The 15,308-nt window shown below is 44.0% G+C and overlaps 1 protein-coding gene across 1 annotated transcript in view; it reads right to left on the reverse strand.

Moving 5' to 3' along the window:
- Window positions 1-7,799: 7,799 nt before the first annotated feature.
- Window positions 7,800-15,308, reverse strand: part of ONECUT1 (one cut homeobox 1) — a 44,183-nt gene continuing 36,674 nt past the window's right edge. The window contains exon 2 of the mRNA XM_062205950.1: window positions 7,800-14,658. Within this exon, the coding sequence (XP_062061934.1) occupies window positions 14,366-14,658 (293 nt within the window). The 3' untranslated portion in view covers window positions 7,800-14,365. The remainder of the gene's footprint in view (window positions 14,659-15,308) is intronic.

Genomic DNA, 15,308 nt, shown 5'->3' on the forward strand with positions numbered 1-15,308 from the left:
TGATTTTGCCCATTTTAAAACATCACATAGATGGAGTCATGCAGTCTAGGTTTTTTTGTTTGTTTGTTTTTGAGAGAGAGAGAGAGGAGGATGGACGCTCCATCTGCTGATTCCCAAAGGCCAGCAACAGGGCTGGACCAGACTGAAGCTGGGACCTGGGAGCTCAGTCCAGATCTCCATCATGGGCAGCAGGGAGCCAATTCCTTGAGCCATCACCACAGCCTCCCAGGGCCTGCAGGAAGTTGGAATCAGAAGCCAGAGCTGGGACTCGAACCCAGGTTCTCTGATACGGGCTGCTTAGCTGTGAGACTGACACCTGGCCCACAGTCCGTTGTTTTTCAGGTGTGTGGCTGCTTTCAGTGAGCAAATGCTGTTGTGAGTGTCTGGGGTTTTGGCACTGAGTGGTTCTCATGGGGAGAGAGGTATTGTACTTTGCTGGCCGTTCCCCCGTTAATGGATATCTGGACTATTTCTAATAAAGGTGATATGAATGGTATTATGCAAAAGTTTTGTGGATAGTTTTTTTTTTTTGCAAAGTTCCAAACTTGTCAATGTTTCACATTTTGTCATATTAACTTTATTATTCTCTCTGTATGTATTTATTTTATTACTAGTCTTCTCTGAACATTTGAAGAATAGTTAGCATACATCAAGCCCATTTCTCTCTTCATTTTTCTGTCAAAGGACAAACTTTTTTTTTTTAAGATTTATTTATTTATTTATTTGAAAGACAGAGTTGCATAGAGAAAGAGAGAGATCATCAATCTGCTGGTTCACTCCCCAAATGGCCACAATGGCCAGGGCTGGGCTGATCTGAAGCCAGAAACCAGGAGCTTTATCTGGGTCTCCAGTGTGGCTTTAGAGGCTCAAGCCCTTGAGCCGTCTTCCACTGCTTTCCTGGGTGCATTAGCAGGGAGCTGGATTTTTAATGCAGTGGGTTTTGATTCTGGAAACAGACAATGCTTCATTCTCTGATAGAGAATAAGTGTTCCAATGAGCAGAGCAGTGGAGTTTAGATTTATAGACAGAAAAGGACTGAATAAAGCAGAAAGAAATAAAACAAGGGCTGGTGTCGTGGTGCAGCAGGTTAAACTGTCACAACACCAGTGTCCCGTAGCTGAGCTCAAGTCCCTGCTGCTCTACTTCCAACCCAAACACTTGAGCTTCAAGCCTGGTCTGAAGGGATCTAGCACAGGAGCTTGGTCCAAAACAATTGCCTCCTGAAATTTTCGTTAAACGCTTTCCTATCTGTAGTCGTGAGTAGGCTTTGGGACCTCCTAGTGAGATGGTGGGAGGTACGCCAAACTCTGCTCAAGAAATGAGTAACACCAACTTGATTTCAACAGTATATAAATACTTCCTTCCTATATACCTCTTCTCTCTCCTGGGATGGTCAGTTTTATGTGTCAACTTGGCTAGCCTCTGATCCCCAGCTATTCAGACACGAATCTAACTGTTACTGGGAAGGGATTTTGTAAATATCATTATTGTTCACAATTAACTGCCTCCAAATACAGGAGATTATGCTACGTGGGTGTGCATGGCTGTCTGGATTCCCAGGATCACAGTGCAACTTTTCAAAGCCCTCCCTGGATATCTCCAGCTTTTCCTGTCAAGTTTTTTGGTTCAATTCTCCTTTGCCCTGAGGGCTGGGGCTGCTTCAGGCAGCTTCAATATGAAGCACTCCTCCCTGATTGTTTATGACGAATGCCCTAGGGACAAAGGTTGCTGTCTGAGTCAGGTCAAAAAAAAAGGAAAAAGTTCCTTGTGATCTGAGAATGGTGCTTTGAGAGTGCTTCAAGCACCATGTGCACCCTGTTAGCATTTTCGCTCTGAGTGCAGCGTTGTGGGTTTTCAAGGCTATTGCAGAACTGGGAGTGGCAGATGGGAGTGACACACATTACCATGTCCCAAAGCTGGTTGTATGTATTGAGACCTGGCTGTTTGTTTTTTTAATTTTCAAATTTTTTAATAGATTGATTTATTTGAAGGTCAGAGTTACACAGACAGAGGAGAGGCAGAGAGAGAGAGGTCGAGAGAGAGGCCTTCCATCCGATGGTTCACTCCCCAATTGGCTGCAATGGCTGGGGCTGTGCTGATCCGAAGCCAGGAGCCAGGAGCTTCTTCTGGGTCTCCCAAGTGGGTTCAGGGGCCCAAGCACTTGGGTCATCCTCTACTGCTTTCCCAGGCCACAGCAGAGAGCTGGATCAGAAGTGGAGCAGCTGGGACTCGACCTGGCACCCATATGGGATGCTGGCGCTTCAGACCAGGGCTTTAACCCGCTACCCCACAGTGCTGGCCCCGAGACCTGGCTATTTTACTTAAATAATTGACCCATTAGATAGCTGCAAGACTTGGGTTAATTTTCAGAGTTCAGAAAAAGCTGATTTTGACCATTTCTGTCAGTGTCCTCGTTGACTTTCAAATAAATAAATAAATCTTAAAAAAAAAAAAGCTTTTTAAAAAAAATTAAAAAAGCAGGGAGAGATGCTTTTCGGAGATCCTTACCTGCCATTCCCCTCACCCTAAGGGAGAATGTACAGTGCTGTGTCCAGGTGCCCTCTCAGGGTCGCCAGTGACCTCAGGGCAGAGGTCACTCTCGGCAGTGACTGTTTCTCACATCTGTTTCTCCCCAGGATGTCAGGCAAAGGTCCCCAGGCCTTGATTTGGTACTTGCGGTAACTGGGTAATAACTGGGTGATTGTGCTCAGGGAAAAGGACTTCGCACCCCCTTCCTTTTCTGAGTTCACACCCAGAGTCTGCTCTGTGAGGTTACTGAGAAAGCTGAAAACATTTCAGTTATCACCAGGGCAGTGCATTGCGGATGGAGCTTAAGGGCAAATGCAAAGTAGATCAACAGGAAAGCTGGATTGTGGTGGGTGATTTCCTGAAGAGTGATCTCACTGGGTTTGCAAGTGAGAAAGACAGAGGGAGGGGTCCGGTGCTGTGGTGTATTGGGTAAAGCTGCTAAGATGGCCTAAGTCCTTGGGCCCCTGCACCTGCTATGGGCAACCTGGAAGAAGCTCCTGGCTCCTGGCTCCGGATCGGCATAGCTCTAGCCGTTGGAGCCATCTGGGGAGTGAACCAGCAAATGGAAGACTCTCTTTCTGCCTCTCCTCTCTCCGTGTAACTCTGACTTTCAAATAAATAAATAAATAAATAAATAAAGAGGGTGTGCCCACTTGCAGGGAGTGAGTGTGAGAGTATGTGTTCATGTGCACGCGTGCATGTATATGTGTGTGTGTTGGAAGAGGGTACAGACAAAAGCAGGAAGCACAGTGGAGGTGGGGGCAGGACACTGCGGAGAATCACAGGCAGCCCTACTGCAGACGGCCCAGCAGCAGGAGATAAACGCTTAAGAAGAGACTTAGCAGGGGATGCGCCAGGCTGTGCAGATGACCCGGCAGTTTTTCAGAGTGAAGGGAGGGCCAGAGCCGCAGGCAGAAGGGATGGCCTTCGAAGTCTGGGGCAGGCTGGGGCCCAGAGAGCAAACCTGGGAAGCAGGCCACGAGCTGGAGGGGCCGGTAAGGGGATGGCCCACACAGCGCCTTCCGTGAGCGCATTTCTTGGTCCACTGCTTGGTGGTGCAGAGGGGAAATTTGAGTCACCCTGCTTGTCAGCCACAGTAAGCGACCTGAATGTCAAGAATATGGGTTTTACACTAAGTTCCAGGGAGGGCTGTGGGCCTTGGGGCAGGGCAAGACCTTGACTGGGAAGGCTGACGACGCTGTAAAGTGAGGGAAGGCGAAACCGGACCGGATTTCACACCGACTGTTCCCCCCTGTCCCCCCAGCTCCTGGAACTAGCCTCCCTCCTGGATCTCGAATGCTGGCCGTCAGAATCACAGGATGCAGATCCACAGTCACCGTTCCAGACTGGCTCACTCAGGACCTGCAGCTGCTTCTGACGCAGCGAGCCTATGGGGGCACCTGGCATTCAGGCACATTTCCAGGTCACCTTTCTGATGGCACTGGCTTGGGCTTGCAGGAATTGACCTTGCGTGAGTTCCCTGAGCATCTTGTTAAAGTGCAGATTCTGGATCAGGGGAGCTGGGCTGGGGCCCGATATTCTGCATCTCGAATATTCTGCACTGCTGATGATGCTCTTCACGGCATTACACGTTGAGTAGCAATATAGGAAAGTGACTCACAGGACTAAATTTGCTTTGGTACTCCATGCCTATGCATCAATCAATCAGTCATAACAGCTATTTGTTATGTGCTGATTCTCTGCAAAGCACCACATACTATATATCACAGCTATTTTGTGAAACAAAAACATGTATTATGTCCTTTAAAATCTTCACTTGTTTATATTAAGTTTACTTGAGAGACAGATAGACCAAGAGACAAACAGAGATCTTCCATCCACTGGTTCACTCCTCAGATTCCCACAACAGCCAGGGCTGGGCCAGGAACCTTGAACTTCACTCAGACTTCCAGGTGACAGAGACCCAAGTACTTGAACCATCAAGTCTCCCACGAAGTGCATTAGCCAGGGGTTGGATCCGAAGCAGAGAAGCCGACACTCAAACCAGGCGCTCCAGTTTGGGATGTTGGTGTCCCAAGTGGTGATTTACCAGTGAGCCAAATGCTGTGTTACAGAGGAGGAAACTCAGCCGAGCCAGATGAAGGGATTTGCTCAAGGTCACAAGCCAGGGCCCTTCACCACCAGGCTCACCCACCTGCCCCAAGAATCTACTGGCTCGGTCCAGAGCCTCCTGCGTAACCACCATCGCACGCGGTAGGAATTCAGGCTCCTCTTGTCTCCCTGAGTCATCTGTCTGGAGAGAAAGACCTCAGCGGAATTCAGAGGAGGCTGTCTGTCCTCGTCCACCACCAAATGCGGGCGCGAGAACAACTGCAAGCCAGGCGGGAGCAGGCAAGGTTTGCTGATGGAGACACGGGAGGCGGAGATTCTGCCCCTGGCTGTTTCCCGCCGCCTATTGCCAGGTGTGAGTTCAGCCGTTTGCTCAGACTGCTGGTTGAGAAAACTTGCACATCCTACGTTGGAAATGCCTTCTGTTCTGGAATGATGGCTTTCAAGACCTCACATTCCCCACCCCCCAGAAAAACCCCCAAAATCCTTAGAAATGAAGCCAAAAGCAAAACCAACAAGGAACTGGCGCTTAAACGCTGCGCGGTCCTGACCCCAGCAGGCTGCTGGAAGCTCAAGAGGAGGCAGGTGGGTGGCCTGGCCATGGGCCCCTCCTGTGACACCACGGAACGGCTGGAGACGGGTGTGAAGCTTTAAACGAGACCAAAGAGAACAAGTGAATCTCTGGTCACCTTCACACCCACCGGCACAGGGACCAAGCGCAGCAAGTTCTTCGCATGTAAACCCTGGAAGTTTCTAAGTGTGAACCCATCCAGATCCAAGAAGCGGGAAAACCTGCTTTGAAAGGAATCGAAGCTGATTCAGTGCTGCTGATAGTGGCTTGCTAACAGCTGAAGCCTTCAGTCCAGGGCTCTCTTCTTCCTTTGTAAGGTTCAGAGTCAATTCACCCTGCAAAGCCTTCCTCCACACAGACTGGCTTCTCCTTTCTGGCACTGGTCAGCCCACTGGGGACCTGCTCAGGGCCGGCAGCCCCTCTCCGCACCGCCCCCCCCCCCCCCCAAGAGGGAGAGCCTGCTCCTGTTTGCTCCTCTCTCTGCTTTCCTCCTGCTACGGGGTGAGGGGGTGGGGAGTGAGGGTGGGGAGTGGGGGGGTGCTTATAATGCAATCACTCTTCTACTTCAACAGTGAAAGACCCGACTTACAAATGAGGATTTTGTTTTTTAATTGAAAAAAAAAAAAAAACAATCAGCATTTTAAGATACTTAAGATAAAAACACCTAAGATTATCCAAGCAATCCTGGCTATGCCAGACACTGTGCTAAACTTCACCTATGTCTAGTGTCCAATCTTCACAACGACCCTGTAACATGGGTGACTGAGAGTTGGGGAAAGGAAGTAATTTGCCCAGGGTCACACAACTAGTGGTCAGTGCATCGAGACATCCAAACCCACTGTCTCCTTTCCCTAGGCCAGGCCTCCTGGTCCTTTGCTGCATCCTGCTCAGTAGGAGACCACATGCATCCCAGCCCAGCTCCAGCCCCTGACAAACGTACACGTGTGCTCACACACCTGTGCACACCATGCAAATGGTTTCACTGGAGGGGACTTTTAAGAGCCATCCTCTCATATGCTTTTCTCTGAAGGGAGGAGAGAACTTCCACTTTGCATATGGCCCTGTCTAAATACTGACGGAGTCTGTGGACTCAAGAGGCTTCCATAGCCTTGGCAGCTCATGACAAGAGCCTTGGGTGATCACTGACATCAAAAACAAGAGGGTCAGTTGTTAAACCAACAAGAGGAGTCAGTGTGCGTTTGCTCCCCATGCTGGACCTCTGTCCTTAATGAGTTGTACCATGAGAATTAACAGTAAAATTAGTTTTCAAACCATACTTTATACTTTGTATCTGTGAGGGTGCAAACTGTTGAAATCTTTACTAAGTATAGAGTTGATCTTCTGTATATAGAGATAATTAAAAATGAATCTTAATGAAGAATAGGATGGGAGATGGAGTAGGAGATGGGACGGTTTGGGGTTGGGAGGGTGGGTATGGGAGAAGAACTGCTGTATTCCAAAAGTTGTACCTATGAAATTTATATTTATTAAATAAAAGCTTTCTACTATTAAAAAAAAAAAAGAAAAAAAGAGCAACCCTCTCTAGAAATTTTGGTTTCTTCTGACAGTTGATCAGGTTAGTATAGCCGGCCAAGCTCTAGAACCGCATTGCCCCACTTCCACGTGAAGACATTCTAGCTCTCCTCCAGCAGACACCTCCTCCCTGCTGTCGTGAGTTAGTCTTTACTTCAGCAGGGCACTGGCTTTCACTCTCCACTTCACCTCCATCCCATGGAAATCTACAGGCCACTAGCTTAGCAGTTCAGGTAGAATAAAAACAAAAGAAGGCAAGAATTGTCTAAATGTAAAGTGCTGGAAAATCCAACATTTTATTTACTACATTTTGGTGACTACATAAATGCTGAAACATTTTAACACTGAAAAGCATGATGGCATCATCACTTGCTTTTTTTTCTTTTTTTCTTTTTTGCTTAGCAAACACAGCAGATGATATTGCACGGCATAAAGTGAGAACAGTAGCGAAGCTTAAAAGAAATGAAGGAAACCTTAATGCAGTACAGGAGATACTCATAAACAAACCCGAATAATGCCTAATGCATTACACTATTTGTTGCTACACACAAAAATACAGAAGAAGCATTGGACAGAGAGAAAGAGAGAGACAAAATATTAGCAAACAACCTTAACTGGGTACAATAATCATTTAGTCAGAAATGTGGATGCAACATAGAAACTACCACTGTTTTCTAATTGGCAAAAAAAATGACAGCAACATTTGTCTTTTATCAAAAATCTAAGCCCCTCATGGTTAGGTTTTAAATGAATTATTTCATTATTTATTTACCTTTTGTTTGTTTTTCATTGTTAAGGAAGAACTCCCTCTGCTCTTGGAAGATTTTCTACTCTACTGGTCTTTTTTTAATTTTTTTTTTTTTTTTTTTTTTTTTTTACCTGATGATTGTCTTAGGCACCCTCCTTACATAATAAACCATCAAGCTAACTTGAACAGGGAAGCCGAGTCACACTCGCACAACAGCTAAGACCCAAAGTTATACTGAAAACAAAAAAAGGGCGAAGAGACAGGTCTAAGTGAATGACAGACGGGCTGATTCAGACAGGACCATAAACACAGGGAGATATGAAGACAACTACGGAAGCAAGTGAAAGATAATGTTTTAAAGTTTATTTTTTTTAAAAAAGACTGAGCATTTGGTCAAGACAGCAGATCTAAAATGAGCCTACAATGATCATGTAATAATGCAGAACATACCACAAAAAATCAACAGAAACAGAAAAGGTGACCTTGTGAATGCAACTCTGCTGATGGTGAAAGCACCCCTCCTTAACGATTTTCCTGGGTTTTCTGTAATTCACTGCCCAGCATTTGCATGAAAAAAAGTCATCAATGCCTACCAACAGAGCACTGAAGAATCCTGCAGCTCAGAGCATGTTTATCGCCCTACTGAAGTACATAATGAGTATAAAAATGTTCCTAAGAAAATGTAACATTTGACCCAAAATCTAAGCCCCTCTAATGCTTCCCCACCCCACACACCCCTGCAAAAGGAAAACCAGGTAAAATTCTTGTATTGAGAGGGAAAATATTTACATTGATGAATTTCTGACATGTAGTTGAAACAATTCATTTCAGCAAAAGAAATCAAAATAGTGGCCCTGGCTCGTGTGAGGATGCCACAGTCTATAGAGTTTCGAGTGTGTGCTAACCATCTGCAGTGGAGCTAAGTGCCTGTACAGCCTCAAGCAGGGGGCCTGGGCAGGGGCATCTCTAGTGTGGGAAACAAAAGATGAGGAGAGGGATGGGACCCAGAGATAGGTCTGGGGTACATTCATGCTGGAGACCCTCACACTTGAGGGTAATTCTTCCCCTTCTGGTGGGGGTGTGTCAGGAGGGGAAGGGAACTGTCAACTGTGGGTACCAGATTCTAATAAATAGATGGGAGGAGAATACATGACTTTGGAACAGTTTTCCTTATATTTGATTGATAACTGAACCCAAGCAATCGAGTTTTGCTTCTTCTGTGGGCTGGCCAGGTGAGCAGGCGTCGAGTCCACGGCCCGGCCACCCTTGACTTTCTCTTAAGCACAGAAAGCCATTGCACCAGCTTTGCCTAATTGTTTGTCTTCAGGCCCTGCCCCCCACTTTGAAGCAATTGAGAAACTTGGGAAGAGGATTTCCAAATTCAAGTTAGCTTGTCTTTTTCAGTTTCTACTGCTCTTGACTTCTCATACCCGTGTGAATGGTAAAAAACAAAAAACAAACAAAAAGCAAAGTATCTCACCAATGCCGGTGCTTTGAACCATTAAAAAGGTCTTATTAAATTCTTTGGAATATCAGGTCTTACCTGCAAAGTAATCTTTTCTTAAAAAATTAATAAATTAAAGGAAGAACATGAATAATGCCTGCCTGCCTTCTTTCTAAAAGACAAAAAGGACTACCTTGAAACACTCATTTTGGCATGTACAAGCTCTGAGGGGGACCTGGCAGTGTTCACAGCACACATTGAAGTGCCGGCTAAGAAAAAGCTAAGGATATACACCCTGCGGTTAAGAGAACTCTTGCCTTCAGCTTATCTTAGCATCAAGAACCAAAAGATTGTAACATAAAGCTTTGACCATTTCAATTCTACTATATACACTTTAAAAACTACACGGTCATAAATTAAAACAGTGATTAAATAAGCTCATATAAAATGCAATTAAATTAAAAATCACAGCACATTATAGAGAAAAATAGGAACCAGTTTCACAAAAAAGAGATTATATATATATATATATATTTTTTTTTTTTACCCTGTGGAAACAAATTTTTCTACGAAACACAAAAACTTCATAAGTAATCGTTAAAATGAAAATCATTTCTTATTCCATTCTTGCATTTTTTTTTTACAACAACCCTTAACCCATCTGGGGAACATTTCCAGAAATTAAGTCTTCCTTGAGCAACAGAGCAGTTCCGCCAAGAAAATAAACCCCAAACCAAGGAGGGAAGGGAGTGGGGACCATCCCAGACATACAAACTACAAAATAAATAAGAATTATAAAGTTTTTTTTTAAAAGTAACCTTAACAATTATCAAACTAGTAAGTTCTGCCTTATCACATAGACTCTCTATACAACATAACCCTAAAACTTTATTACTATGAGGTATTTGGAGGAATTGGTAAAAGGTGCACGGCTTGCCTGGCCAAGGGACCCAGTGAAGGGGTGGGAGGGACTCGAGAGGGAACAAGGAGGAGGAGCTTTGGTTTATCAGCAAGAAATTGGGGGAAAAAAGTCATCCTTTGGTATCAAAGAAAGTTTCATTGCATGGTTGCACGGGAAAAGCACCACGGTGAATAATTATTCCTTTTTTTTTTTTTTTTTCATTAGTGGCCTTTCTAAGAGGCTGAGGTATTCAAAGAGTATAAGGTGAGAGAGGTTAACAGCGGTTTAACACTTTGGTTCAAGCAAGGCACTCGTCCTAGGAGTTTACGAAGTTCGCAACATGTTCGCCTAGAGATTCACAAGAAGAACTAGCAGTAGTCAGAGTAGTATTTCCTAAGGATGTTGTTATCATTATCGTATCGTTATTAAGAATGAAGACAAGTTTACACACTGAGTGAAGAGTGAGGAGGGGAGAGGAGGTGGGGGCAAGGAAGGGGCGGGGTTCCCTCTGCAGACCGTGGCCGTGCACGAAAATGTCTTTGGTATTCTTTGGTATCATCAATGTGATTAAAATCACCAATGGAAATCGAGTGAGGTAGCGTCTTTGGTTCACACTATAAATAGTAGATCTTTACACTTCTTTTTTTTTTTTTTCTTTTTTTCTTTTTTTTTTTACACGTGGAAGTAGCTATTTCTTACCTTCTGCTTCTTTGTCCTTACTATTTCAGAAATAGTTTCCAAATGTACTGGAAAGCTAACCACACCACAGTAATCACCCAGAAGGCAAACACATCTCAAAACAGCCTCTGGGGTTTGAATGCACCCTAAACAGCTAGATAGAAAAGGGAGAAGTGCTTTCTCTTTGTTTGCTAAATGCATAGTTTTCATCCTTTCTGTACAAAGAAGGGAGGCCCTTTCTTAGGGAAAATGCCTTTGTATAGCTCATGTGACAATGTCCGGAGGACTCTTTGGTATAGCAAAGTTTGCATTTAACCTGCCAAGACGGGTCTTTTTCCTGTGGGAGAGATGGGAGTGGAATGCGTCCAAAAGTAGCATAGTGCTTTCATATTTGCCTGGAAAATTATGCTTTGTTTTGGAGGGAGGGGAAGGGAGAGCATGATGAGTGACAAGTTCAGTTAGAACTTCCGGATTTCCCCCCACATTTTCTTTGGTTTTGGGGACCTCTTGCAACTGCATCCAGGGACTGGGATGGATGCTCAGTCCCTGACAGCCAAAGCTTGTGAACGCTGCCTAGAGGCTGGGCTCTGCGGCTGTGCAAGCTCCACAACAGTTCTGAGCCCTCTGGTGGCAAAGCTGACAACCCTGAGCGGGCTTGAATGGTTCATGGCCCCAAACAGACAAGCTTGTGTGTGAGTGTGTGTGTGTGTTATTTGAAGCGCAGTTTGGGAATAAACAGAACATACCAATAAAAGAGTGAGATGGCTTTTTTAGGGGAATTTTGCCGGAGGATTGAGAAATGGAAGGTGAATCGGTGGCCTGAGGTCTGCTCTGTGTGGTAGGTTCAGGAACAGGAGCCACTGATCCACGCAGCGTTAGGAGGAGTGGAAGTGCATTTTCCTACGTGCCATCTCTGAAGTCAGGGAGAGTGTGTTGTACCTGGTGTGACAGGTGTATTGCTTGTGAGAAGCGGCGTTTATCTATTATGAGTTCCAAAAAGCAAAGGTTGTGAGTATGCTTAAAGAGTCAAGTTAAAAAAATTGCTTTTCAGGCTCTGCTTTGTGCATCTGTTTATGAGAAAATATATCTCTAGGCCCTGAAATTGCATAATGGGTGCAAATTCAATGCTGGTATGAAAATCATCTTTGGTGTTAGCAAATAGGATAACTGGTTCTTTTTTGATAAAATCAGTCAGATGGGATATCAGAAATGTAGCAGTATTTTTTGAGACCGTGCCCACACAGTATCAAACTAGATTGAAAATGTAAAATGTAGTTGGAATAATTTGGGGGGTAGTATAATAAAAACAAAGCAAAAAATATGATTGTTTGAATTCAACTTTTGTTTTTCTGGAGTACTGAATTTGTTAAGATTGTGTGTAGATACAGCTTGAATTCCCTGCATTTTAAATTCTCACATTTTAAATACCTAAGGCTTTCCTCCCTCCTAAATTATAAATTCATTATATAGCTGTACCCCCAATTCCCTCCATTTCTGGAGAGAAAAAAAATTAATGAGTCTTTTTCCTTTTTATTTATGTTATTGACAAGATTTTTAGCAAATCTCATGAAGCGTGGTCAGTTAAATGGTCTCTTTTAAGAGTTGAACTATACTTGTGCCATACTTAGAAGGGAAACTTGTAAGCTGGAATTTTTGGTGGAGTAAAAACATACTAAGACAAAATATGTCGAGGCAAATGTAGTATTTCATCAGTGGAGAATTCAGTGTTGGCTTCCTTTCCTCACAGACCTGAAGGAGACACAGACATGGCTTGCTGGTTTAGCTTCATCTCTTTAGGCTCTTACCTATTTCAGACCTGACAAGATGGTGAGATTAGATCTTAAGGAGCTACATCTTGTATTAAGATGATTTAATTTTTTCCTTTGGCATTTTAATGAATCTCAATAACCAACTTATTGCTAGGATAATATTTGACTTCCTGTTTCTAGTTAGGTACGGCAATTAACAGAGTATCCAATGCATTAACAAAAAGTACAACAGGTATCCACATGTAAGTCATAATCCAGTTGAAATCATAGAGAACGTTTTGGGGAATCAAGAGATTCCTTGGGGTACCATTAGTACAATTTTGTTATCTTTTTGGATTTTTTTGCCTTGATTTCTACAGTCCCGCTTAAGTGATTAGGAAAAATAGAAATTCAAAATTTTGTATTTGCAAGCTCAGGTCTAGTTTTTATTTGTCCCTGTTAGAGAGAGGAATCTATGTTATAAAATTTCCAGCTTTATGTGTTAGCAAGAAAGAATGTAGTATGCTTTGGAGGTTATGCTTGGTGAAATAAACAGCTTCACACTTGCAGAACCAAAAGTCTTGTCTTCTACTAGAACTCTGGCTTTTTCTATGCAGTTCCATCAATGCCACCATGGCTCAGGTGCACCTACTCTTTCGTTGATGTCCAAGTCATAAAATGTCTAGGATTGGCAGTATAATCAGTCTGATTACTTTTTAGGGTGGTTACAAATACTGAATCATTCATTTTCATAATAATGGTCTATTCACCTTATTTGTGTATGTAAAACATTTTTTTATGAAGGCATTTGGTACTAAATGCACAAAGCAAATTTAAGTCAAATTAACCCAGGTATAGACTTCTTTCTTTGATAGTGTTTAAATACAAAGCATTACTTTGCACAAATTTTCTCATTTAGTTACTTGCTGTATTTGAAACTTAATTTTCTGTGGCATGGATGAGCTCCTACCTTAGAAGGATCTGCAGATTTGCTTAGCTGTATGAACAGACTGTGGGATCCTGGCTCTCTCTCTGCTTAAGTGACATTTATGGGTCCTGGAAAGGAATGTGCCATCTGGATGCACATAGTCACTACACCAACCTCTTTGCCATGATATTAATTGCTTCCCTGAAGCTACATTCTTTCTTGCCAGTTCTGAAAACTCATATTTCAAATGCTTCAAGAGTCATAAATAATAGTCATGATTCTATGTGGCATGTGTATTACAGCTAGATCAGTTCATATGTATAGTATAACTTTACATAGCATCTTGTGTAAAAATAGCTTTGGTTATTAAAATCATTGCAATAAAATACCTGCACTATAATATTAAGTGTGTTCTTTGGTACCTAGGTGATTTATTTATTTATTTTTTTTAATGGATGGACTCTTGCTTCATCTCTTAAAAAATATCTGAACATTCCTTAACAAACAAAGAGAATGCACTGGTTTAGGTGTCATTCAAATTTGCTTTGCTGGGTTTGAATCTGCATTTAGGTTGTGGCCCGGCAGGTTCAAACATTTGCTAGGCTAGACAGGCGAAATCACACTCTTAATCCAATGAACTCTTCACACCATGCTAGTTGCACTTCTGAGCACAACCCTTCCTGAAGACCAGCCCTGCCTAAGTCCCTAACCACTGGTGGTGGTGGTGGTGGTGGTGGTGGTGGTGGTGGTGTGTGTGTGCGTGTGTACGTGCGTGTACTCACGCACAGTATTGAGACACCATACACCTTCCCGGTGCAGTGGGACAGATGAGAAAAGTCAGATCTTAGAAGATGTCCACTCAATGGCTCAAGATCACTATGCTGCTAACCACGCAACAGCCAAGCACTGCGAGAACGTTCGCGGACGGAAGGTGTGAGACGCAGGGTTTTCCCGCTCGGAATTCCTGTTGCCAACTTGTCGCCCCGCCGAAGTGTGTGTCTCCGAACAGAGTCAGAATGCAGGTGAGCTAAGTCTTTGGTTTCTTTGGACTATAAATAACACTTTTTTTCTTCTTCTTCAAATATTTCTAAGTATAAACCTGCTATCTTGAGGTCCGGGTTTGTTGTTTGTTGTTTGTTGTTTTTTTTTTTTTTTTTTAAATTTCTTTTTGTATTTAAAGCTTTTCCACCGAGGTTTTAGTTTGTGGTTCTTCCTTCATGCTTTGGTACAAGTGCTTGATGAAGAAGATGAGTTGCCTGAATTGGAGCTGCCCTCGTCCTGCCACTTGTCCAGACTCCTCCTCCTTGCGTTCATGAAGAAGTTGCTGACAGTGCTCAGCTCCAACCCCAGCTGCTGGGAAATGGTGATTTGCAATTCTTTGGATGGACGCTTATTTTCCTTGAATATTGCATGGAGAGTTCGACGCTGGACATCTGTGAAGACCAACCTGGGCTTTTTGGGTGTGTTGCCTCTATCTTTCCCATGTTCTTGCTCTTTCCTTTTGCAGGCTGCAAAGAGACACGGGAGATGTTAGAACAAATAGCCCGCGAGAAGCCAGAGCAGAAAGGCAGAGTGGGTAACACACGTGGGCTGTAGCTGGTGGCCCGCCTGCTTCTGCCGGCTGACCTCTGACTGAGCACCGTGGGGGTTTGGAAGGGAAGCGTAAAGAGGGGTGGAGGACCGGGGTGCGGGAGCAGTTCTCTAGGTGTCGGTTTCTGCTTGGTTTTGGTTGTTGTGGTTCTAGACAAGGCTGTCAACTCCAGTGGGGCCCAAGGTTCCTCAGCTCTAGGATGTGAAGTTTCAGCTAAGTGAACCTATCACTTTGAACGTTTACTTCTCCACCTTCAAAATGGTAGAGAACAGCACGCTCATCCTAGAAGGCTGTGGTATGCAATAGCACATGTGTAGGCTAACTGAAGTGTTCCACAGACACAAGGCATCGACAGCAGCAAGAAAGATTTACAGTTTCCTCATGGTGGGACATTAAGAGCCTAATTGAGGGCATAAAAACACAACACAAAGGAACTGCATTTGTTTTCCAGGGAATTCTGTATAGAGGAAAGCTCTGTATGCAGCATCCTGCATACCCCTGGCACATACAGTCTGGCACTGATTCTTCAGTAGGACCAGGAATTGTGCAGGTGTGAACCCTCCTTCC

This window comes from Lepus europaeus, chromosome 11, assembly GCF_033115175.1.
Source record: "Lepus europaeus isolate LE1 chromosome 11, mLepTim1.pri, whole genome shotgun sequence".
Classification (NCBI taxonomy): Eukaryota; Metazoa; Chordata; class Mammalia; order Lagomorpha; family Leporidae; genus Lepus; species Lepus europaeus.